This window comes from Cydia amplana, chromosome 16 (genome assembly GCF_948474715.1).
Source record: "Cydia amplana chromosome 16, ilCydAmpl1.1, whole genome shotgun sequence".
NCBI lineage: Eukaryota > Metazoa > Arthropoda > Insecta > Lepidoptera > Tortricidae > Cydia > Cydia amplana.
The window spans coordinates 5,906,207-5,932,435 of NC_086084.1; the positions used below are offsets into that span (position 1 = coordinate 5,906,207).

A 26,229-nucleotide genomic window follows, 5' to 3' on the forward strand; every position below is an offset into this window, starting at 1 on the left:
AGAGAAACACTGATTTAAACTTTCAAGGTTTTTGACTCATTATTGTTTATTAAAACGGGATTTAATGGCGTATAATTCAGTTTTTAATTACACAACCGACTCCGAACTCCGAAAACTGAATTATCCCCGTGGCCTTTGAAAAGACTAACTAAAGTTGATATCAACATTTTACGAACTACCCGCACTTGGTCTTGTTTATCAAGTTAAACGTTTTACACACAGGGGATGTTACTCGGTCGACAAACAACACTTATAACGATATTTGGTTTTTAACCGGCGATATTTGTTTTTATGGATGAAATATATGCTATTTCAATGGCTTTCCGACCTTATGTACTATAGAACCGACGGTCCATAGAAAGGATTTTAGTATTATGCAGCTCAAACACCGTCCTCGAAACGTGAGCAGTAAATTTCTAAACTTATTAATCAACTCAACTCAACGTTCAACTTTGTTAATCTCAGTACCTACTTATAGTTAAATTACATTCATGTTATTTATTTCCTCAATATATACTTTATTACCCAAGTATTTATTTAGCCTAAACATTAAACCTATCTTCACATATGTCATAGTATCATACAGTATAATATTATAAATACATACACAAACATAAACATATATATATATACATACCTATATTATTTTCTACACAAACTAAAATAGTCTTAGCCGTAGAGTTTCCGACAAACAGCAAGCAAATTCGTATTGTACGAAGGGTCGGCTTGAAAACCAGCGTTGTAGTAGGTATAAGCCTGCTGCAACACATGCTGAGGTTCGCTCCTTTTTAGCATCATAATTTAAAAAAACTTATATCTACATGTAAACAAATTAATTTGTGCCTATTTAAGTTTAATTCTAAGGCTTGTAATGTTTTGTAGCATTGCCTGTAAACATTTTTCAATGTGGTGTTAAATAAAAAATTTCTATGTCTATGTCTATGTCTATGTCTATTTATTATAGTAAACAATAACGACCAGAGATGGGTAAAAAATTTAAAATTGCTGTAGGTATCTGACGCTAAAAATACCGTCATAATAACTTAAAAAAATTAGCTTCTTACAAGAAATTTTATGTTAATAACTTAGATTTTTGTTTTTAATTAACTTTTTTTTTGGTTCAAAAATTGATTCCCTATTTTATTTTGTTTTATGGATAATACGATTACATTGTTTTTTAAAAGTATAAGATTATGGATTAATATGTGTTTGATATCTTCATATGTTAATTTTCTGTAGATAAAGTAATAAATTAATGTAGATACTACCCTCGAAATATGACATTGCCGCTTAAAATCTTTTTACCAAGTGTCCCCAAATCTGGAAGACTTGATCCCTTCGGCTTAGACATCTGATTACCGGAAATACAACTTCAAAGCATGGAAGATGCAATATATATATGTTTTCTGTGTATTTTACAAATTATAGATGCATTGCTAATAGCGATCCGAGTTATATAATCAATGAGAATCTGGTATGGGGAGACATGGTAAAAATCTGTTTACCATGTGTCCCGAGAACCAGGGTCACTTGATCCCCCTAGGATCAAGGCTCCCGACCAGGGGTAAACAAGTCACCCTTACATAGGGGACACATGGTAAAAGTCAACAGTATGGGTTTTCATTAAATAATGGTCTAATTTATTGCACAAATCTGTTCTAATTCAAACTATTAATGAAGAGATAAATTCTGAATCGTATGGTCTATAAAGTTTTTCAATACTACAAATAGTTAAGAAAATGTATGCTAAAAACAAAAGGGGTGATCAACCCTCCCCAGTTTCCCCTACATTTCAACAAATTACATAACACAAAAAAAAAACACAAGTCAAAAACAAAGCAGTCAGCAATTAGTCAAAAATCCCACCCCGCGTCATCCCAGGCGCAAAGGTGCCCAAAACGCTCGCCGCATTACCGCGCTGAATCGCGATGGACAACCTCTGCACCAGGAATGACCCGGAGCGGGGATCCAGGCCTCTTTCTCGCAAACGGTTCCCAACCTCCTTAAAAAACTCTCTAGCCTCTAAGCACCAACAGCCAGCCGTTTCGACCGCCAGAGGCACAAACAAATAGCCGTCCAATTCCGCATACTTCTCCCGTTTTCTCAGCGCCGCCACCTCAGCAGCTGCCCCTGCTGCCCTCACGGTGCGGCCAATGTGCGATGCAGCAAAAGTGCTGACGCATGTAGCGTCCCAAAGCAAGCACAAAATTAATTGACTAAAATACAAATTAAAAATATTAAAATATAAATGTATGTTTAAACAACCCACAACCGAAAAATCTATAGTGTATTATTTTAGGTAGAACAATAATATAAAGAAACAGAATGTGTATTTCAGTTTATTAAACCACAGGACTCGTTTATTCAGCCAATCATAGTACCTATTATTGGCCGAAAGAAAACGACGCGCGAGCGAAGCGTTTTCGTTTTTTGGCGCGGGCAAAAATTCTTTCGTATGCCTGTCTGGCTATTCTCTTCTACAGGGATTTCTTTACGAATTGTCGTTAAATTTTTGAGAGCAAATTCGATAATTATGTGGTATGTTTGTGTCCATTCTGTCTGTGTCCACGTTCTATAAACTACCTAAAATAACTGACTATAGCAATTATTGGCAACAACTAAGATAATGAAAATTTGAATCATGTTTGGATGCTACCTACATTTTCGAGGTAATTTCAGTGTCATTTTCTATCCCCTTAGGTCGCATGGTCCGATTGACTAGTCCGATCAATCGGAATACGAATATTTTTTTTTCCTGTTGGCTCGATTGATCGGACTATAAGAACTTCTCAAATCCTGTCAGTCCTACTATCGGAGTAATGGGATTTTAAAAGTTCGTCTAGTTCGATCGATCGAGCCACGAGAGCTTGAAAAATCCTCTTAATCCGATCACACAATTTTTATTTTTCCTGTTTGTCCGACCGGTAGGTTATGGTTTTTGTGTTTTTTTATTACAGAATGTCCATACTGACGGCCCTTTTTTATACGTTTTATTTTTATGGCATTGATGCCCTTTATTCAGTAGTACGCAACCACCTTTACGGCGTAAGAATACAATTTTGTCGTGATCTATTATTTCCTCCATCTTCCGTCCGTCCGGTTCAATAAATTGACATTGATCAGATGTTGATATTATGAACTGACATCGCATCAAATAAAATATAGAAAAGTTTATCAAATGCCAGTGTCTAGTAATGAGTTAAGATTAGATAACCTTTATGTGTCATCCGGACTTAGCAAAATATCAAGGCGCACAAAGTGATTGTGTATTTTCATTACCTGGCACTACTTTTCCCCCAAATAAAACGCCTGGCATTGTTATATTTGAATTAAATACATAATTAGCTATTATATCACACCAAACACAGGGCTCTATAAATTGCACACCTTCAATTGATTTTACAACCACTTTGTTGCCCATCCACTCCCACACCCACCGCTAGACAGCTGCCAGGCGCCCGGATTAATTAATAATGATAGTATGGCATACAAACTAGAGGGATTTCGTTGCTCTAGCAATTGCATACCTATTTCCGTGGCTAGCTCTTAGACCATAAGTATTACGCCCTACCTTTATATAACCTAGCCATTATTTAAAATCATACTTGTCTTCAAAACAATACTTACAAAAACACACTGGGGGCGATCACTAGTATATAGAACGAGCATCGATAATTGAGTTTATCGATATAGGAAATCCCTACCTGTCAAGAACATTTGCCCCACGGATTCCTATGTCTGCTTATAACTTGTAATACAAGCGGATGTCACTTATTGACAGTTTATGTTAGAAAGGGACTTCGACTTGTAGTACAAGTTACAAGCTTTTGAGAAACGGGCCCCTGAACTCACTGCACCTTCAACGCCTATCAGTAGTCATGCGCAAAATGTGTCACTAAAAAGAAAAGATTGATATGCATCTTTCGTACGCTCTGAAGTACTTCACTCCTTTAGTTCACTAGTTCAGTTTAGTTCAGTAGCTCAACAGATCCATCTATATCAACAGTACTGGTTTCATTTCTCTCATTTGCGGATATATTGAGTTGAGTGAAGAATTTGATAGATAATTTCATTTAATATGAATCACTCAAACAAATTAATTTATGAATCGTAGGTTCAACATGGCGTCCTTGTTACTCTCTAAGCAAATGAGCAAGTAAATGAAAAGGTTTTTAAACTGAACTGCTGAAGTAAAGAACTAAATGAATCCGAACTGACCTAGTGAATGAACGAGTGACATCAAGTGAAGTACTTCAATTGAATCTTTCATTCGCGAACTACCCATGTCTACCTATCAGGTTCAAAGAACAATATTAGTTGTTGCCAACAACACAAACAACCCATTGTGCTCTAACCTACAGAGGGGACTATTCATTCCTTTGAGGATTGGATCCCGCTCCGGAGCACCGATGTATGTCAGGTACTAGGAAGCGTTAGCTGCCTGACTCTTTCAATTGCTTAGCTAAACTTAGTATAATAATCACGTGAATTTAAACAGCGTGAGCCCTGTATAAACTTAATTAATAAAAACCATCACGTAACCTGTAATATCTGTGTATCCGAACAATTAATGTAGCAATAGAACGTTTCTGAAAGCACATTTAATATTTCACCTATTCTGTAAATTTATATGTAGAAAACTTCAACCAATTCGGCCAGGCCATTTTGGAGATAAATACAGAGATTCATTCGTGACCGTTCGGTCTGGGAAGGAATTGCAATTGCTCTTTGATTGTGTTCTATTTATTTTTATTTCCAAATTGCTATGTACTTAAAAGATTCATCATCAGTGCCTATGTATGTCCCACTGCTGGACAAGGGTCTTTCATTAATACCAAAGGGATTTGGGCTTTTGTCCCCAGCGCGACCGCGCGAACTTATTATTTACGATAAATATATATTAAACTTATTTGAATCCCAGAAAGGTGAAATCAAAACTTATTTCGAATGCCTTATTAATATTTTATCACGATCGACTTTAACACGCTAAGAACTTGTTAGAAAACTAGAAAAACAATAATCTTGTAGGGAAATATATTAACTAGTAATTTAGCACCCAAAACCACTGGTGTTTTGACACCCAATACAGGATTGATACAATATTTACCTTGAAACTTGAAATACGGTTAAATTGGCAATTGTATGGGTGCCGACATATCTATATAATTTATATTATTTTAAAGATTCAGTTCAAAAAATACACAGCATATACCTATGAACTTGTGTTTACTTTCACAAAAGTAAGAATAGGAATGAGATGAACTCCCTGTTTACAACATCATAATAACAAGCTTATTCTATTATTGCATTGCACAACCGGCCATTTAATTATCTACATTATAACTAACTAAATACTATTGCTTATTTGCAACGTAAATAAATAATAACTAATAACTATTAACAACTCTTAGGAGAGGTATCGTGTATCAGTACTTGTATATTTTACAAACATAAAATTATAATTTAATTAGAAATACATTTTATAATTACATAAAAATTGATATTGCACATTATATTGCACAAATATGTTTTATTGCGTATTGTTATCATTGGAAATGGTTTTTGAAACGTCTTCCACTACTTCTTGCACTTTTGTCACTTTCTACAACGTTTACTTCTTGCTTTCTATAGCTATCGAAATACACCGAATGTGTTTCTACGCTCTCCGCACCTGATTCACTTCTAGCCTCGTTTTCAGTGTCATCACTTTCACTACAACTCACTATTTTAGCTATCACTAATTTCCTTTGAATTTGTCTCGATCCAGCGGAGTCACTGCTGAGATACCCTGAGTCTTCAACATGTTGTCCTTTTTTACGTTTCATCCTAAAAGTTTTACCAGAAAGCTCTTTAGGTTCTTTTACAAATGTGTTGGTGTTTACTGGATTGCTGCTGTATCTTCTGTCTGTCCGTCTTCTATTAGATATTCTACAGAAATCTTCAGCCTGTCTTGCTACTTCTTCCCTCGCGTCAGTGTCAATGTTTTCGTAGTCCGAGAATGGCATTTGGGCAGAAGCTCTCGTTGGACCGCAAGGATGTCCTATACTGGATTTACGAACGTTACTATTTCTAAAGCTGAGGTCAGTTGTCGTATTCTTCGTAAATGTTCTCGGACTGAGGCTTCTGCCATTCAAGTTTTTTGGAAGATTTTCTTGTGATAGTATTGAACTTTCTACTCTCCGGGGTGGAAAGCTCGGCTGTTCATATATTGGATGGTCATTTGTTGGTGGAAGTGGAGGCAGAATGTCTGGTCTTGCTAAACTTTTAATTTGCTTTATAGTTGGCGGTGTACATTGTCGTTGTCTCTTCGAGTGCCTGAGTTCTAGAGTAAGAATACGGCCTTCTTCTGTAGCCCAGTCCGCTGCGACCTCTTCCCAGGTTTCCGACGTGTCATCTAGACTTTTAGAATCATTGAATGTGGTAGGAGATAGTTTAGGGCGTTCATAAATATTTTTCCGGGATTCGTAATCGTTTCTTAAACTATTGAATTTTGACGCACTGACCATTGCTTCTGATTTTTTGAACGTTCCGCTGCTGCGTAATTGAATACGTTGATTGACAGGACTACCGTCGATGTCAATGTTTTTAATGAGGTCCTTTCTACTGAATTGACTGTTTTCGTCTGTCTGTTTATATTTGGGATGTTTGCGATCCAATGTGTCGGGTTCAAATCCATCTGATTCATGAATCTTTATGTAATTTTCAGGAGGATCTTTAACTTCAATAGTAAGACAGCCCGGTTTTTCCTCGGAGTTATCGCCTGCGCGACGTATTTTTCTACTTCCCATTGAACAATCTGATCCACTTGGTGAAGTAGGAGTACTACCAAAGTTGTAATTATTGTTAACATATACCTCACTCACTAAACTATAGCTGTTATTTGGGCTGTTGTTGTTAGCTTCTATATTACTGACGTTGTTTATTACTTTCTTTGCCTCTATTATTTCATAATGATCGTGTTCAATGCAAACCTCTCTTTGTGGGGATGGAGTGTTGCTATTGCTCCTTGAATGCGTCTTATAAACTGCATTAGTCATTGTAAGTTCTTCTTCTAATGGTAAAGCATTGCTCAGGCTTGGACTAGCTTGAGAAGACGGCACGTCAGGGTATTCAGGTGGAGTTTCAAGCCCCTTTTTGGTAGATGTTCTCTCTAAACTATCAGTTTCATAGTCATTAATGGGTGGGCTTTCAGAGTTCTTTCTAGCAGCGTTCGTACTTTTCTGACCGACTCTTTCTTCGTCAGAACTGTTATGGTTGTAGGATTTGCTACAGTTTTCAAGAGCTATAGCTTCATTCACCATATCAGGGAGAGAATTTTTATTGATTATAAACTTATTTCTGTGTTGGTTAGTGATAGGCTTACTTCTCAGACTCCCGGTGCGATAATCGCACAATCCAATTGGTCTGATATCATCTATTCTGGAAATAGTCTGTCCGTAATAGTTCCTGTTGTTATTATGTGTAATTTTATCAAATTCAGGTAAAGGTAGATTATAGCTATATGTTCTCAATGGTGGTTCAGATCTCACATACATAGTTGATGTTTTTGTAATGTTTTCAGTAAAAGTCATAGGATTAGACGCTGTAAAACTATTTTGTTTTCTTACTTTACAATTTGTTTCCGTACTTGGAAGAGATAAAAGAGAGTTGACTAGGCCATTCTGGCTTGCTGGTTGAAAATCATTATAGAACGATTGTTTCCCAGTAGGAATATTTTCTAGCCACTTGCGAATGCTGTTTTGCTTTTCTCCTTTACTACTTAGACAGCTTGAGCAGGCAGGTATGTCATATTTTACGAAATTATGTACTTCGCTGCCATTTTCCGTTTTACAACCTGGACATCCTACGCAATTTATAGATCTCTTTCTACTATTTTCCCTCTTAAGGCTGACAACGCTTCCGCTTCTTTGACTGCCTAGGCCTTGGTATATGTCTAAACTGTTTCCATGTGAGGGATAGGTCTCTTCTTCAGGTATCTCATTTAGAACTGGCTGGAATCTTTTTGCTGCCATTTTATGTTTAGCGACTGCGATGACTTCTCTTATTTTAGTTAGGAATTCTAAAGCAGCGGGTGGTGGCTCCTGCAAAAGAAAACGTATTTTAGTTTTAATCTTTGGGAGCGTTCAAGTATTATGTAACGCAATTTTTGGACATTTTTGACGTAATACTTGAACGCTCCCTTTATGACTCCCGAATCTGAAACATATTAAAGACCATACTGACCGCCATTAGGTGTGGTTCGAAATAAGCCGGATTGAAGTATAGCTTTCTTCTCGTAGTGCCGACTGGTCGTGCTATTTCCCGGTCGTCAGTTGTTTCCACGATGGATACATGTTCATCTGGAAGGCGTTCGATTCCCGACTCGTCTCGGTGAGTTACGTCGGAGCAGCTATTTCTAATCTTCACTTCTGAATAATGGGAATGTATAAGAGCTGACGTTGTCTGATCCTGAAAAAAACATACATTAAACTTGACCATACGTTTATTTAGTTAAAATGTTTCAACGTTTTTTTGTTCATTAAGAGTTCATTCTGGGCCAATTTTGAAGACAAGCGGGAATAAAACTTTCTAATATATTTTTTCTACTTACGTTGAAAGTATGATCTTCGCTTCTAACGCTACTCTCGGCAAAGTCTTCCGAATCAGACATCGTACTACCAGAATCGCTTGGAAAACTATGCTTGATCTGATGAAACGAACGACTCATTCCTATCAAGGGATTATTTTTGACTACGCCGTCATCCGTATCCAAAGAACTCGGTATTGACTGGACTCTTTCATTGTTGATTCGAACTATGTCGCGTTCAGTTATGATAGAACCATTTTTATTCTTCAAACTTTTTAATCGTCTTGAGCTTGCTTCGGTTGCTTCAGAGCCTTTCTTTCTTTTCCGTATGTGTAGGTAGAGGAAGACTGATGCAACATAGATTAGACCGAGAAGGAGAGAGCTGATGCCGATCGCAACATATTCTGTGACAGTTAGTCCTGATGTGGTGGTTGCTCCTGATGTCTGCGCGTTTGGAGCAAATTGGACTTCAGTTACATCTGAAACAGATATAAAAGATATATCGATACTGTTTTCTCGATTCATAGCCACGTTTTCTCTAGATTTTGTAATAGTAAACTGTGGACTATACAAGCGACGCACTTGGTGAGGCAAGTCTGCGTGGCGCGGTAGCGCACTGACGTCATTCGTGCTAACTCTAAAGGGGCCCACTGATTAACAGTCCGCCGGATGATATCGGCCTGTCAGTTACAACAAAAAGTTGACAGCTCCGAACAACTGACAGGCCGATACCGTCCGGCGGACTGGTAATCAGTGGGCCCTTAACGCCATCCTTGAACTCCGCTCTGACCTAAGAATTTGAACAGTTTGTACTTACTTGAGAGTGGTTTAGGGGCGGTCCCTTGCACCCTGAAACCGACGCACGGCGTGAAAACTCCCCTCAAGTCGAGAGGAGAGGCGGGAGCAGCGGCAACATCTCGACACAGCAGGCGCACCACCATCATTCGGCCCGACATACTCGCTCGCACCTCGTCTTCGCCGCTCCACTGGAAATATTATAATAATTGGTCAGTTTATTCTTATTCTGATTCACTTAACTTGCGTGAATGGATCAAATTTATTAAAATTCTCATTACTATTTTTGGGGCAGTCAGTTTCCATCGGCTCAGGGACTTTATAAAGATCTTTATGGTAGGTATAGATATGGTTAAGAACCGAGTCTCATCACGTCAATTACATTATTTGTCAATTTCCCAATGTTGGTTTGGTTGCCGTCATTTCCCAATCTGAGGAGGCTGTTTTGTATGACTAATTCTCTATTTATATGTTAAATATACAAGTGAAGTAAAGTCATCTTTAACACAGACAGGTTATCCTACTGTTTACCTCTGAATTTAAGCATTCCTTCTCCCCTTTACCGCTTCGTCATCTTGTAAAACTTAAACAGTTTAACATTACTACTTACACTTTTTAGGGTTCCGTAGCCAAACGGCAAAAAACGGAACCCTTATAGATTCGTCATGTCTGTCTGTCTGTCTGTCTGTCCGTCTGTCCGTCTGTCCGTCTGTCTGCCGTCCGTATGTCACAGCCACTTTTCTCCGAAACTATAAGAACTATACTGTTGAAACTTGGTAAGTAGATGTATTCTGTGAACCGCATTAAGATTTTCACACAAAAATAGAAAAAAAAACAATAAATTTTTGGGGTTCCCCATACTTCGAACTGAAACTCAAAATTTTTTTTTTCATCAAACTCATACGTGTGGGGTATCTATGGATAGGTCTGCAAAAATGATATTGAGGTTTCTAATATCATTTTTTTCTAAACTGAATAGTTTGCGCGAGAGACACTTCCAAAGTGGTAAAATGTGTGTCCCCCCCCTGTAACTTCTAAAATAAGAGAATGATAAAACTAAAAAAAATATATGATGTACATTACCATGTAAACTTCCACCGAAAATTGGTTTGAACGAGATCTAGTAAGTAGTTTTTTTTTATACGTCATAAATCGCCTAAATACGGAACCCTTCATGGGTGAGTCCGACTCGCACTTGGCCGCTTTTTTTTACTATGACATTTAGCTGCCTATTTTGCTTGCGAAAGTATATCACGTAGATTGATTACTTACCTGTAGAAAAGTCCGTCCCTCATCGCGAAAAAGACTGAAAGGAACGTCTGCGTCTAGCGTGTTGCGAAGATCCACGAAGCCTTTTGGAGTTAGGAACTGAGCACCAGACACTGCGCATATAGGAGTCTTGACACCTGTCAATAATAATTTAAATGTCATTTTGAATTGGCTATATTTATATATTCCAAGTTACGTATTTGTTAGACTGCAAAATATTGGAATAAGTTTTTTTCACGACGTATTTGAAAATTTAATGGTGAAACCTAAATACATCTTACATAGGAATTCAAAAGTATGCAGTGAAACCTAGTTCAGCTATCAAGCGCTCCGAGATGTACTTGTGATTCAACATGTTCAGTTACCTGCAAATATGTTACTCTGCGAAGGCCGTAAAAATATGTGCCACGCTCTTATGGCTCTACAAATAAGATCGTGTCAGATATTTTTGCGGCCTTCGTTGTGTAACATATTGTAGGTGACTGTTACTAACTAAAGTTCTTTTGCCTAGATACTTACGGTACATATCACCTATTATTAAATAGGTGATAGGCATAGTTTAGAAACATATATATGCATTGAACAACGTTCTGGTAAGATTGAAGCTTTGTACGGCAGGCTTAGCGCAGAGTTCAACGCTTGAGCGCTGTCACACAAACAAAGACTAAATCCTCACCTTGAAAGGTAATATCCTTCGACGGATGAATGATTTGTCCTTTCAGCGGCAGATACACGAACGGTATCCGCTGCACGCCCACGCCGGTCCCGAAGCTTGCCAGCGAACATTCTGCAAATTAAATGAATCCCTTCATAACAAAAGGCTTAAGCTCGTATTCAACACATGTAATTGTCAAAGCCGATTAAGCCACTGAATTTTTTTGGACTATAAACACATAAAATGACACAAAACCTTAAGAGTATACTGTCGCTTATGGCGTTTCTCGATGTCGTCGCTTATTAAGCTCCTCATTTGTAATGGAATTAAGACTAATACCTGACCGTGCAAAAGATAAGCTCATTTCGGAAATTCATGTATTATTAACGGTATAAATTAAAACATATATTTTACGGGATCCGGTAAGGTAGTTGATGCGATTACGACTCTAATTTATGCAGATTAAAAATATTGTTTATCGCGAGCTTTAAAAGTGTCCCGCTGAAACACAGGTCAAATACTTCGGAGTGTGCTATTATAATGTCCTATAAAAGTTTTATCTCATTATGATATAAAATATCGTGGTGTCTTATCGTATGAATTAAAATATTTTCGAAGAGGGCCCAATTATATGAAAATCTACACCGGCAATATTGGTCAAAAAGGCCTTCGTTATTGGTCAAGTGATTCCCATCAAAGTTACCTCTGTCCTTTTTTTACGGAGTGGGAATGCATTTTCGCACGGTGTGTGGGACTCGCCGCAGTTCTGTCCTGTAAAGTGTGGCTACGAGGCTAATCGTGTAGCTTTATAAAATAAGGCCAATATTTTCATTAGTACCGTAGACGGGTTTATACTGGACAGTTTGAAGGGTAACATGTTCAATGTTCATGAGGGTTTGATAGTGTGGGCGAACGGAGTACGTGTAGTAATGCTTTCACATACAACCTATGCAGCAGGGCATTACATTTTATAATAATTGTAATACACAGCGGGAGGCATTGCACAAGTGGAGCAGGGTCTTCATGTGTTTAACTAATACCGTCGGTAGTTCGTCTAAAAGTTTTGTTGGCTGAATATAGATAATCGTCCCAATTTTGTTACAAGTTCATTTAATTTTCTTATAACTTAAGTAGGTATATGTCGTTTTTTTGAATTAACACATGTAATGTAAAGCTACTAAATCAATTCCCTACAAATAAATGAAAAAAATACGCAAGGTGATCATTTTTTAATGTAAAAAATATTTTGTAAATGAATTTGTCTTTGCATTTCTTGCCTATCAAAAACAGCCTCTGTGCGTCGCAAATACATAATTCATCTGAGTCCATAAATATTTTTATCAATTTCCGTGTGCAAATTTTGGTGTTGTTATTCCGATGAGAATGTTATGCGGTAAGATCGATACAAAATATATTTCGACCACCTTGGAGTTTCAACCTTGGGTTTGTAAAATGTTAAATTTTATATTCTTATGAGAAACATATTTACTTGGGTCAAAATATATTTGGTACATCAAATTGTTTACCTTTTTCTAGGGCACACCAATCTACAAGGTTTTCCCAAAAAATCCAAATAGGTACATATATTCCTATTAATCCAGCTTTGATGATTCATTTGAAGACAAGTCACATTTCCGGAAAGTGCAATCTTATTTGAACCTTAAATCGGAATGCTAAAGTTGAATTTCTATTCGAGCGTATATGATAATTCGTACGTACGATGCCTGGGAAAGGGTAAAAAGCACTTTTGATCACAGGATTAATAAAATTCTCACGGTCCAACAAAACCCTTAATTGTTTCAATTCAAAGCTTTAATTTAACGTATGAGTCGCGCGACAACACTTCTTAAACAACATCATCATTGACCCCATTCTATTTATCCGTTTAACGTTCATTTCAACACCTGTAGGGCTAAGATGGTCGGCTCTTTATCATTTGTCACCATGGCTGTCACCTTCTAACAAATATGTAAGTGCGAAAGTGACGCATGGCATGACAAGTGATAAAAATGCGACCATGATAGCTGGTCTGATCGCAACTACGATGACAATGCAACAATCAGAAACACTCCATTTAAACCGTAATTTTTACCTAAACTTATTTACTTAACGACATCGATGGGCGTCGAAGTGAGTTGTTACTCTAAAATTCTATGTTTGCCGGATTTTTAAGTATCACAATGTTTGGCCAACACCTAAATGACTCGAGTATTTTGAGACGGTGAGTAAATACGTGTCTTTGTAAAGCAAACGGAGACTTTCAACTGTGTCTACTTAAGAAAAAGCAGGTGTCTTGGCGTTGAAGACGTGCTCGTGAGACAAGCATCTAGATGAGATGACATCACGAGTAACGCGATTTCTTTTATGACGCATTTTCTTGTTTTTTGTTCGTAACTCTAGAAATTAGTGTGTTTCGTCATTTGACGTTAGCACGCTAAAAATGAAATAATTTCTTTCTAAACAGTTATGAAATTTTATTTATTACGCCCGCTCAGAATCCTACGCTTAGGTTGTAAAATTAAGCTGTTGGTTAATTTAATTCTTGGGCCTAAGTGACAAAATTGGTGAAAATACGCAAGCGCAGCCAGCGCAGATAGATAGCGGTGACGAGTTCGCATAAGGAAGTTCCAAAATTACCAAAAATACGCCTGTTGGTACCTACATGTTGGGTGTGATGAGGAAATACGTACCTGGCAGGTCGTCGACGCACAGTTCCCGGTCCTCCCTGAAGAGCGGCGCTCGGTGCGGGCACGCGCAAGTGCACGCGGCGTCTGCGGCGCGCGCGCCGTGCTCCGCGCATTGCGTGGGTCCGCATTCAACGCCTGGAATATGAGGAAATTACATGTTGACGAGCGGAAACTGATGTGAGAGGATTAGGTATTTATTTAATACCAAAAATAGACAAGCATTACCAGTGAGCGAGAACACGTCGCCCGTGTCCCGGCGCGCTAGCTCGCTCACGCTGGCGCCGGCCGCGCTCGCTAGCGCCAGCAGCACCAGCGGCAGCATGCTAGCCCCCGCCGGCGCCCGGCCATTCGACCAATCGCATCGCTCACTCCGCTTCTGTGAACAAGGAATAACTTTTGAGTATCTTTGTTTACAAGTCTATCATTTGGGAATTATTTTCTTAAAAAAAAAAACAACGGGTTGCACTCCGGGAGTGCCGACAGAAGTGAAAACTCAATGGCTAGTCCAAAATGTCTGCAGCACTATGTATAATTGACCCATCCTCCTTTCTATTGAAAAACTTTAGTTCCGAAATTTGTAGCGTTAATTGATTAAAATTCGAATAGAAATTGTAAAGTTACCTTGCAGACCTCGCATCTAAAGATATTTGGTCATGATATTTTGAGTTTTATTCACCAGTACTAGAGTTCACTTTTATTAGCGATTTCATCAAGATGTAGCTTTATTGAATTATATTTGAGTGATATAAAGTTAGAATGTAACTGTGAGATCCTCGTATTTCAGCCCGTACAAGATTAGAACCTTTTTCATGTAATGTCATTGAGTTTTTCTTTATTGATTTAAATGCCATTTAAATGAGTAATGAGTGGCCATCTAAACCTTACGGTCACGTGATCGCCTTACACTGTCTCGAGTTTATAATTATTTCTCCACCTCAAAGAGTGCCCAGCGCCGCTAAAGAAGTTTTCACTTCAAAAACTAACACATTTCTTTCGGTCCAAGTTCCTTGCCGAATCGACAGTTACGAGTTTGCTCAAATGCTTATACGTAATTATTGTAAGGTTTTTGTTGTGTTTTAGTGAATCCATACGCAACCTGTTAATTAATTAGTTAACACATCATAAAAGTGATATTCTATTCTATTTTGATTCTATTTTGTAAAAGTGTGAAAATGCAATTTTATTTCACACCTCAACCTCATTAACACACCGCTCTCTTCAACTTGAAACTCGTTTAATAAGATAAGAATTTTTAAGTTAAATTTACAAAACAGTATGTAAGCTCTTTATCTTAGCAATACATCTAACCCTAACCTTTAAATTCAATTGTTTTTCTACCACAACTACCTACGTATCCTACACACCTAACGATCACTTTCCGTTGGAATCAAAGTTAATATTTTGCATGACATCTGAATAGGCTAAATAAGTGAAAACAAGCGCTGAAGCGAGGCAAAAGGTAAAAAGAAGTGAGTGAAAGCTCGCAACGTCGCAAAAATTCATTCATTGTTGATGGGCGATTTCACTCGGTTCACATGATTTCCTCTACCTTGGATATGGGAGCTGTGGTGGGTAATTATTTTCCTCATCACTTAGTCGTATGTTACAATTGCTACTTATCGAAGGCGAGCCGGAAACTCGTCAAATAAGGCCTTTAGATAGATAAAAAGTCTGCTTATCAGGAGGCGCAGATATGATGGTCGGACTTATCTACGTCTGTCTCTCATCTTAGCGTTAATCACAGTTTTTACGGCGACGGAATTAGCCACATTGACCTTAGCCGTTTACTGAAGTAGCTGTCAAATAAAAGCTTATACAGACAAAAGGTACCTATAATAAAACATCTTGGTGTTTTATTACCACTATTACCACAGAATAAATAATAGTACTATTAGGTACAGAAGACTCACTCTCTAACAAAACGTGTCCGTTACGATCAGCACAGATATGGCCGCTAGGTGGCGACAGCGCCACGCGCGGCTTATGGCTAGCCACCAAAATTGGTGTGGAACGGATTTACTTTTAGCTACCTGTAGCAAAGCGACGAAATCGCAGAGTGAGCAACGCCTGCTATTACTCATTAATCTTTCTACCACGTTTGATAATTTTAGCATCAAATTCAATTTCTGCACGTTATTAAGGTAGCTGCCGCACGACCCGACATAGTAGACATTGTGAAATGCCCCTAATACCCATTAGCTGAGACCCTGCTGTGGTCATACACTATTGACAGTTTACAAAAGTTTAGAGATACGATGAGCACTTGGTCGTCTATCTTTGTAGCGAGAAACTTCCATATTGGTCCTCGATGTCGATGAGTCACAAAATCTTTGAAATCTCAGTGTCAAAAACTGAACCCACTACAACTCAGTCATAATACTCATAATACTCACAATAGCCCATCAAAAGCCTTAAACCAATCGGTACCTAACTTACTTCATTGATACATTTCGTAATATGTCAAATCCGATCAAAAATAACATATCGATCTATAATTACCCAGTCCAAACAGGAATTAGAGTGGTGGCAAAGTCAATGGACTAGCCCTGTCACTGAGGCACACGTCAAATTGTTGACTTTTTGTAAATCCGTGTTTGTGACCACAGATTGGTAGATATTTGCCTAACTGTCTCGCGCATGCTCTAACTCAACGGCTTTATATATTATTGAAGTGTTAATTTTCCGCGGTGTTAACTAATGACTTGAGCTAACTCGACGCACACGGCGGTGGGCATCCTTTCTGTAACTGGTCGTGTGAAATTACAATTACTGCTCAGTCGAACACCAGCGTAACCGTGATCTCGAGTTCCTTATCCACTATAAGCAATCGAAGATCGCACTTATAGTGGCTGGTCCGAGCAATCGCTTCCCTAATCGGATCGGGATACTTGCCATAGTTAGTTCGTCTTTCTTGCTCTCACTTGATGCTGCTTAAGTGTGAGCGAGAGAATTAATAGAAATGTCTCTTAACTCAAGTGGAAGATGCTCTGGACCCCCATGACATCTCGCACGTCTTTGCGCTAACTTGATATGAAAGCACACGATCCATCTTACAATATTAAGGTCTTAACACTCCTAGCACAGGTATGACTGTTTAGATGTAAGTAGATAGTGTTCTAGTTTGAGGTTGTCGAGAATGCTAAGCTTAACAAGCCTGAAAAGCGAAGGATGCAAGTGTTGGTGACGTTTAGCGTATGCAGATTTAATCATTTTAGTAACTATAGTTAATAAAAGTGACTATGTATATACGTAGTGACTGAGGTGACTAGTACGAGTTTTTTTTTTTAATTTTTAACTTCTTGTACTTAATAGACCAACTTGAACTGTTTCCAGTTTTTTGTTCGGCTGCCTAAACTTCTTGAACGGTTTTTTTTATTTACCTGACTGAAGAATGGAATCCATAAATAAATGACGGCAAACTAACTAATTATGGGCAATATGTAAGAAACTTTTAATTTTGAAGTGATATTATTTGTCTCAGTAAAGATAATGTCCGGATCGAATCAGAAGTCGTTTATATATTTCTATTATTACTTAATATATGCAATAAACATCAAAACAAAGTTAAACCTCAATATATTTCCCTTGGCTCTACAAATAGATAGCCTTATCACGGCTGCGCGATCGCATTTCAATATTCAATATAGCAAATATGGACAGTCATATACGGCACTGCAAATGCCTGTCTTTGCAGGGTGCTGTTACGGCCCGCCCCGGAAACGGGCCTGCTCTGATCTATCCGTCGATATCCAACGTAAAGATAATAATTGATGCATAACGACCAATGCAACTAGATCTGTACTGTCCGATGCTGAGAGCAGATACCGAGACAATTCAGTTGCTTAGGACTCGTATGAGTACGGAAAACATATGTTTATGATTTCAATCGATTCAATTCAGTACATTAGAGGATTCAATATTTCAAAGGAACCTAATCGCACTTAGAGGTATAGGTACCACCCGTACGGAAATTGCGCCGAAATGTATTTTATAAGTTTTTGTATATACATATTTATTTTCATTCGAGTCATCGCTGCTTTGAGTGAATAACGTAGGCTTAGCGATCTAATTATTTGGTTGTTTTAGCAATATTCTATTGTCAAGAAAATTGGTTTTCCAGAATTTTCACACCTTTACTGAAGGTAAAAAAGAGGGTTTCGACTTCGACGACCTACGTCTGTCAACCAGATAAATTTTTTTAACCTTTTAACGGCCAGAAATTTTTGATCGAGCGTGCTCGTGTCGCCACCGACAGTAATTGTACCACGCAGAGTAAGGTTGGCATAGTTACGGGAGTTATAAATGTGATGTAAAAACCAAATCAGATCTTTGTCTTATTTATCAGACTGTGGTGAAATGAGCTGGATATGTAATGTCTTATATATCAGACTCTGGCGGTTAAAGGGTTAATGCATTTATGTCCAATTGATGTTGCTATTATAGGTATTCATACAATACAATCAGCTTACCAACGTGTCTTTACAAAATTAAAAAAGACACGTTGTTTATGTGATTCTAGTTCCAATCCCTCGGTATTAAGGTTGACCCAAATCCTCCCATATATTTGTCATGTGTTTAAGGAGATTACAGTATTTGTGGGAAAGGCCTAGGGCGCAAGTGACACCGGTTCAACTGGTTAATGCCTAGTATTTATTTCTAGTTCGTCTTATGAAGATTAATGAGTGGTTAGGGCTTGCTAGTTCTTGCAATTAGGTGGATTCCTACGTGGAACTAGGATATGAGCGCTTTCCGGTACCATTCAGAAATTAGTATTGAGTCAACCCACGTAGGTAAGTATTACAATTAAACTGCCTATCGATTTTTTTTAAATCTAGAATAGGCCCTGTGCAAGTCCCAAACTTCTTATGCTCCTAAAAGCATCTCATGCTCTTATATTTTGTGCGTCATTATCGTGATCTTTAGATTATTTTATGATAAATGATTTCAAATTGACCAATGTTACGAATCGTTAACGTCCCAAGAATATGCGCCCTTTTATTAAAAATAAATTATGTACTTCTGCAGAACAATGCAGTGCGTTACTGAATAAATTTGTATAAACTCCGAAATAACACATTTGTTTTTATGCAAGGTCATCCGAATACAAAACCGGCCAAGAGAATCGGGGCCTTGATCAGTATAGACTAGAGTTAAGTGCATAATATACCATTTAGAGTTTAGACCTAGTACTTAAATAAAATATAAATCAACTTGAAAGTTATTATACTTACAATTTAAAAAACAGCCAACCAAAAATCATTTCAAAATTGAGAAAAGACAAGTGCTCTTAAGTGCACTTGTTGACTGAACTGTTCATCTTAAATGTACTGCCTACAAAGACGGAAATAACGCCATGTCGCTATGGATATACGCCATTTTGTTCAAGTAACGGCGCACGCGCGGCGACAATCCATCGAAATAAAAAGATTCTTGACCATCCCGATCATACGTAATAGCGCGTGACAGACAGCAAACGTACATGAGGCCGATTGTGTTTAATAATTTGATACGGTTTTCATCTAATTTTGATACGACCTTGAATCTTGGTCACCAGGCATCTCACGCGGACCAATAAGTGCGAGTGAAATGCCTTACGAGAGGACTTCTGAGGGACCGCAAAAGTAAAAATTCGAAATTTTGTTATAGCTCTATTGCTTGAATATGCAAGAGTGATAGAGGAGCAGATAAAAAAATCTTGATTTTCGGACTAGGCCCCATGATTACATTTAGATTCACAGTCAAGGCATCAAAAGTACATCAAGTTGTTAAAGCAGAATAGGCTTCCAGCATTTGAATCCGCTGTTTGATAAATACCAAGATTCCGATGCTTACTCGTACTAGACCGAACGCTTGTTATATTGGGATGAGAAATAATACTTTGGTCTCAATGGCGCGTGTCTTTAAAGCTTTGTCAATCCGTCTGTTTATGTTTATACACAAACAATCAAAATTTTATTTGTGGATCCTAATGATGCGTGACATGAGTTCAGTCGTTTTCTTGTGGTTCTTTAAACATTACCAAATGCAGTGTATTTTCATGCATTTTCTCCTGTTGCTATTATCAATTGCATGCATTATTAATAATATCTTATTTATTTTATTTAATCTTTATTGCACATAAGAAAATACACTGTACAAAAGGCGAACTTAATGCCATAAGGCATTCTCTACCAGTCAACCTTTAGGCAAAGCAGATAAGTTGTAGGCGGTGCAAAAAATATGTGGTATAGATGATACAATTACGTACCTGTACGAACACAATACAATCATAAGAAATACACAGACATAAACTTATATAAATATATGTATACAAAAATAAATAATAAATAAATAATATCGTACCTACTCAATTCGTCACGTTCTGTTTTTTTTTAAATAAGTATATATTTTCCTTATATTCCTTGATTTCTCGGCGGCATATGTTTATCGAAGGCGACGAAATCAAGGAATATACATACGGGAAATATATATATATGGAGGTAAAAAAAACAGAATCTGACGAATTGAGAAACTTCGAGATCTTAAATTCGGCTAAATATAAGATTTTTAGCAAAACTCTTACCATTTATTTCTACTAGTTACCACCTAAATTCAGGTAAAAAATTAAGCTATCCGATACCAGAGCGGTCATCGCTTGATCTGTATGAGTTACCGCTGTTCCTGCAGAAAACGACATATCTGACCACACATTCGTTTGTAGACTTTATTTCAGTGCTAAAGAGGTTACAATTGATTGCCCAAATAAATTAGTATAAAATATGAGCTTGTTTGTAAGTTCAGCACAGAAGCCCGTGCCAAGTGTTTGGCCCAATATTTGCAAATGTTTCCTACTCTAACTGTATTAAAACAGCCATAGAAACCATTAGCTAAGGCCGACTAGTTTTGTTCAACATTAATTATATGAGAACACAAATAAAAGCAGCAAACTATTTAAATAATACATTCCAGTCAGTTATTGAGTTCATGACCTGTCTAGGCTTAACCGTGGCAATGGTCACGTTAGAACAAAAAAGTTAGGTGACCCATGACCCAGATTTTCTAAACAACACTTATTTTATTGTTGGTGTAATCATTTGTACTATTTTTCTATCCGCTGCATGAATGCTAAAAATATACGGTATCAATAATTAGTAAGCTAACTTATTTGAATAGGTATCTTATATTGCAAATTCAGGTATTGCATAAAATAAACTACTTATTCAATATTTATGCTACATACCCTCGCCTTATACTTAACTTATACGTTATATTTCTGACATACATCTTGCCTAAAAAAAATACTATCCGTTATTGATTGTTTTATAATTGTACAGTCAAACCTGCTTAATTGGGACCTGAATAAATCGTAAACCTGTAACTGACACTTAAGTTTCGTAAATTAGGAAAATGCGACATAAATTACCTAAGTACCTAATGAATAAAATCTAGTACTAAGAGTCCCGTCTTTATTGCTCGCAATTGTCACTGTATATTAACAGTAAATTACAAAATATACTTATTTTTACAGTTATATTTGCATAAGTGACGCTTTTAAATACATCACAGGGTAGTCTAAACACACCCGAAAGATATTATCCATCGCTCTTAGTTGCTTTGATAACTTTTCACATTATGAATTTTAATTCATAACCATTATTAATTCCATACACAATAAATTATCATCTCCCGAGATTCCATTTGTCGAGGTTTCTCTATATAAACAACCTATCTTGTAAATATAAGTGCATCACGAAGTGCACTCAATTAAAACCCGATTACTTCGTCACCACAATCATCTGGGTGGGCGTCGAACAAATTAATAGCGTATGCTAATATTGCCTCTATCATCCATTAGGCTCGACAACTTATTAAACCAGCGTTGGCTTAATGCCGTCTTGATGAGCAGCGAGTTAGCGAGATTAGGATTACGGTAGCTGCTAATAATAGTTAATAATATTATGATAATGTCGAGGGTTCATCGATCATACTTCAGAATCTTAAGATGGGATAGGTCGAGACATCTTCGTTCGAACCAAGATTCTCTTAGTAGGTACTTTAGTGGGTACATAACTAAAACAATAGAAAGGTGAAAAACTAAGTTAGTTCTGCAGTACAAGTCTTGTAGGTTAAATTGTTATCCGAGCGATATACGTTCGTGTAGTCGTAATATTTAATTGTAAACATTAAACAATTCGACATCAATCAGATAAAACTATCGTCTAATAAAAACTAGTTAAGTTCGAATGCCTCCTTCCAATGTTGCAACTAGCCTCACGATATGTTGTTTCTTGTGGTCTTGTGGTACCTATACATAATTAAAATCCCAATTTACCCAACTAGTTGTTCGTGTACAGTTCATTGTAATCTGCAAGGTTCTTGTCACCTTATATCCTTTCTTAGTGTAAGGCCTGAGTGGACGCTCATGTTGGGCATGCAGCGGGGCGGGGCGTGCGGCGTGCATGTTAAACAAATGCAAGCGTATAGGAGCGGCCTTAGTGCACGCTGCTCAAATCCCTTGTGAGCCCGACGCCACGCTGCACGCCCCGCCGAACGCTCCGCTTCGGGCGTCCACTCAGGCCTTACACTTAAGCTAATTTCACCGCAGACAAATTCCAAATTAAATATTTCGTTAAAAAACACGTCGTTGAGTTCGATTTAGTGCCTATTCGCAGTTTCGCACCTCAGTACGTTAGTTAATAAGCGGATCAGTAATTACGGGTAACAGCTAATCATTTCTCGCGGCTTGATGTCAATGGGTATCGAATACCGAACTCGTATTCGGAAACGAACATTCGATAACAATATAATTCTTAATCAAGATGAAAATCAGTACAAGTATTTTTTTTGTATTAGCCTACTAGTGTGTCCTACTGCTGGGCAGAGGCCTTCCCTCTTTGCCGCCACTTGGCTCTGTCCAATGCACACTCCCGCCATTCCACACAGAATCGAGGTTGTCCCGCCATCTCCGTTTAGGTCTTCCTCTGCTCCGAGATCAAAAGTAAAAGGTAGTAGGTAGCTCCTTTAGTTTGGTAAATCTGAATAACTTCCAGGGTCCTTGCGTATGTGATGTTTTCCATAAGAAGATGTTTTGGTTAATTGCATTGCGACATAATTAAACATGCAGTAATTCTATATTGGTATCCCTTAAAATTGCAGTAAAATGTAATGGGTTGTAAAGTTTATCGATGTTATAATAAGTTGGGGCTGTGAGATGCGACGGTCGTTAACATAAAAGTTTTAAAATGCCAGCAAAATATGTCGTAAAAAATACCGACGAAATCATTTAATTTTGTCACAAGTAGAATGTTTGGTAATGATGCGGTACGGTGTGTCAACGTTCTTTCGGTGTGTGTATGATTGGAAGTCTATATTTTTTGCAAACTTTACCGTCCAAACGTCTTGACGATTTTTAAATGAAGATGATGAGAACGATATACGTAAGCAACAATATTAATTTAATTAGTGGATTTTTACACTTGTACAGAAAATATAGAAAGGAGGAAATTCTCGCTTGAGCTTATGACACGTTAAAATTTGATGCGATATAAATACGCGTCGATATAGTTGAATTTGAACTAAATTCCCATACATAACTCTTCAAATGCCACACTTAAATTCATTTACTCAAATTGATTTTTAAGATACTGTGTTCCTGTGTAGTGTAACTTACTATACTTACATTAATACCTAGTTATAATATTTTTGAAATGTCCGACATTACAAAGCTTATTCCGGTAGATGTGCATGTCACGACAAATATGACAAAGCATTTAGAACCTTACGAGCCCCACGGAAGAGTGGTGTAATTTCTTTTTAACCATTCAATCAATCAATCATGGCACAAATAGACATTGATTGCATGTAAGCAGCCGCATTCGCCTAAAGTAATTAGAATCAATCACTAGAGACGTCTTATTAGAATTACTGGATTATTAACTAAGCTTTGAGAATTCTTTGTCATTTAAAATTGTGTGCCATTGTGTATATTATAAATTTAATTTCGCACTCTTATGTCACCTACTTTGTAAATATTAAGTAGGTCGGTATCGCAAATCTTGTTCCCGTTGTTAGGTGACTATGCATTTATAATATACTGTTAGAACATAATATATTGTTAAGAAATAATTTGTAGTGACGGTCATTGATCAGCGAAAGATGTCTTTGTATTGGTAAGCGATTGATATTTTTATTGTGTTATGTGTCGTATCGCTGCGCTGAAGCGCTGGTGGCCTAGCGGTAAGAGCGTGCGACTTGCAATCCGGAGGTCGCGGGTTCAAACCCCGGCTCGTACTAATGAGTTTTTCGGAACTTATGTACGAGTGACCAGTGTTGGCCGAAAGTTAATGCAAATTGAAAATGCTGGCCATTAACCATTATAAATTGAATCGTAAACTATAATCGTCCGATACGGTTTAAGGTTCAATTTATAATGGTTAATGGCCAACATTTTCAATTCGCATTAACTTTCGGCCAACACTGTGTACGACATATCATTTGATATTTACCAGTCGCTTTTCGGTGAAGGAAAACATCGTGAGGAAATCTAACTAATCCCAATAATGGCCTAGTTTACCCTCTGAGGGTTGGAAGGTCAGATGGCAGTCGCTTTCATAAAAACTAGTGCCCACGCCAATTTCTGGGATTAGTTGCTAAGCGGACCTCAGGCTCCCATAAGCCGTGGTAAAATGCCGGGACAACGCGAGGAAGATGATGATCTGTCGTATCGCATTGTCACGCTCTGTAATCCAAACACCATTCGTCAACCCTTTTGTACGGTCAAAAATTTTAATTTATGACCCATTTCGTACTTCGTCACAGTGCCGATCAATATGAAAGTCGCTAGAAACCTCAGACTATTGTCACTGTGACAAGGTACAAGATGGGTCCTAAATTAAAATCTTTGACTGTACCTAGGGGTCTAGTCAAGATGGCAATCGTTCATGGATAACGCCAATCGAAACTTAAATAATGTATGGAAATAGTCACATGACTCATGAGGAAATAGTCAACTATAATTTAAGTAAGAAATAACTTACTTTACGATGGTGGAGGGTAGAATAAGTTTTCTGCCAACAAACTGCTATGCAGTTTGGCAGATAAGTAACAATAATTATGTAACTTCCCCTTTTAATAATAAATAAATAAATAAAAAAAAAAACTTTTCGTAGCATCTGTCATCCCGGTCAATTTCTAGTAGTAGTAGTAGTAGTAAACTCTTTATTGTACAAAAAGACATTAAAAATAACATACAATTAGTAAGAAGTACAAAGGCGAACTTATCCCTTCGCCTTCGCGGTTCTTATTTATTCCCTTATCATTTTTCTTTTCGTTTGGCGTTTGTCGATTGTACGATTGTCATCTTGGCTTGGTCTCCAAAGCTGTAATTGGTGGCTCTGTGAGCTGTAAGGGGCCCCTAGATTACCAGTCCGCCGGACGATATCAGCCTGTCAGTTAAACGCAAAAGGTGACAGTTCCGAACAACTGACAGGCCGATATCGTACGGCGGACTGGTAATCAGTGGGCCCCTGTAGACCTTTCGAACCCCCATGGCTTTGACATAAAAAAACTGAATAATCATTTGACTTGACATGCGTCAAACTACTGATTATATGCCCAAAAATTTCATGTCTACAATCTGGCTTTTCCCAAGAGCTTGACCCATAACATAACACACTACCTAAGTATGTTACAGCTACAAAAAACATATTTGTCTTCCAATAATAATGAAAGAGATCATTCAACCTCCATACCACCCATTTTGTATGCTAACAATCTATTCGAATACCAAATATTTAATTGACTTCTGTCATAGATGATAGCGTGTACCGTGTACACTGTCAACTATCTATAGGTGATCCTTATTTCTTTTGCATAAGGTTCAGATATGATATGTTAAGTGTTGTGAGATGCCGTGTGAACGTCGGTCTCATAGTATGTCGAATGGGGGCACGTCAATTGTCAATCGGCTGCCGTTGGGATACTGGTGGAACGGAGTTCCCATCACAGACTTAAATATTAGACCTCGCACACACCTTGCGTCTTCAGATTATTGTCAGCCTATTGAAAATGCCTTCCACGCATAAAACACCGTGTAACATGGTCAGCATCTATAGGTAAAATTTGGTTACTTAAAAGCAAACATTTTTTAGTTCCAATGGTGATCAAATCGTATATTCCTTGCATTGACAAAAGAAGGGTTATTTCATACTCATAACATAACTTAATGTAAATATTTCTTTCTTTGTCTATTTTGTTCAATAAGATTAGAATTAAGTCCG

At 37.6% G+C, this 26,229-nt stretch overlaps 1 protein-coding gene across 1 annotated transcript in view; it reads right to left on the reverse strand.

The window, feature by feature from the left end:
* Positions 1-5,546: 5,546 nt before the first annotated feature.
* LOC134655342 (uncharacterized) overlaps positions 5,547-26,229 on the reverse strand; it is a 65,297-nt gene continuing 44,614 nt past the window's right edge. Inside the window, exons 3-10 of the mRNA XM_063510793.1 lie at positions 14,198-14,348; positions 13,976-14,107; positions 11,307-11,417; positions 10,634-10,767; positions 9,384-9,552; positions 8,591-9,045; positions 8,224-8,448; positions 5,547-8,081 (exon numbers count right to left, since the gene is read on the reverse strand). Coding sequence (XP_063366863.1) covers positions 5,547-8,081; positions 8,224-8,448; positions 8,591-9,045; positions 9,384-9,552; positions 10,634-10,767; positions 11,307-11,417; positions 13,976-14,107; positions 14,198-14,294 — 3,858 coding nt within the window. The 5' untranslated portion in view covers positions 14,295-14,348. The remainder of the gene's footprint in view (positions 8,082-8,223; positions 8,449-8,590; positions 9,046-9,383; positions 9,553-10,633; positions 10,768-11,306; positions 11,418-13,975; positions 14,108-14,197; positions 14,349-26,229) is intronic.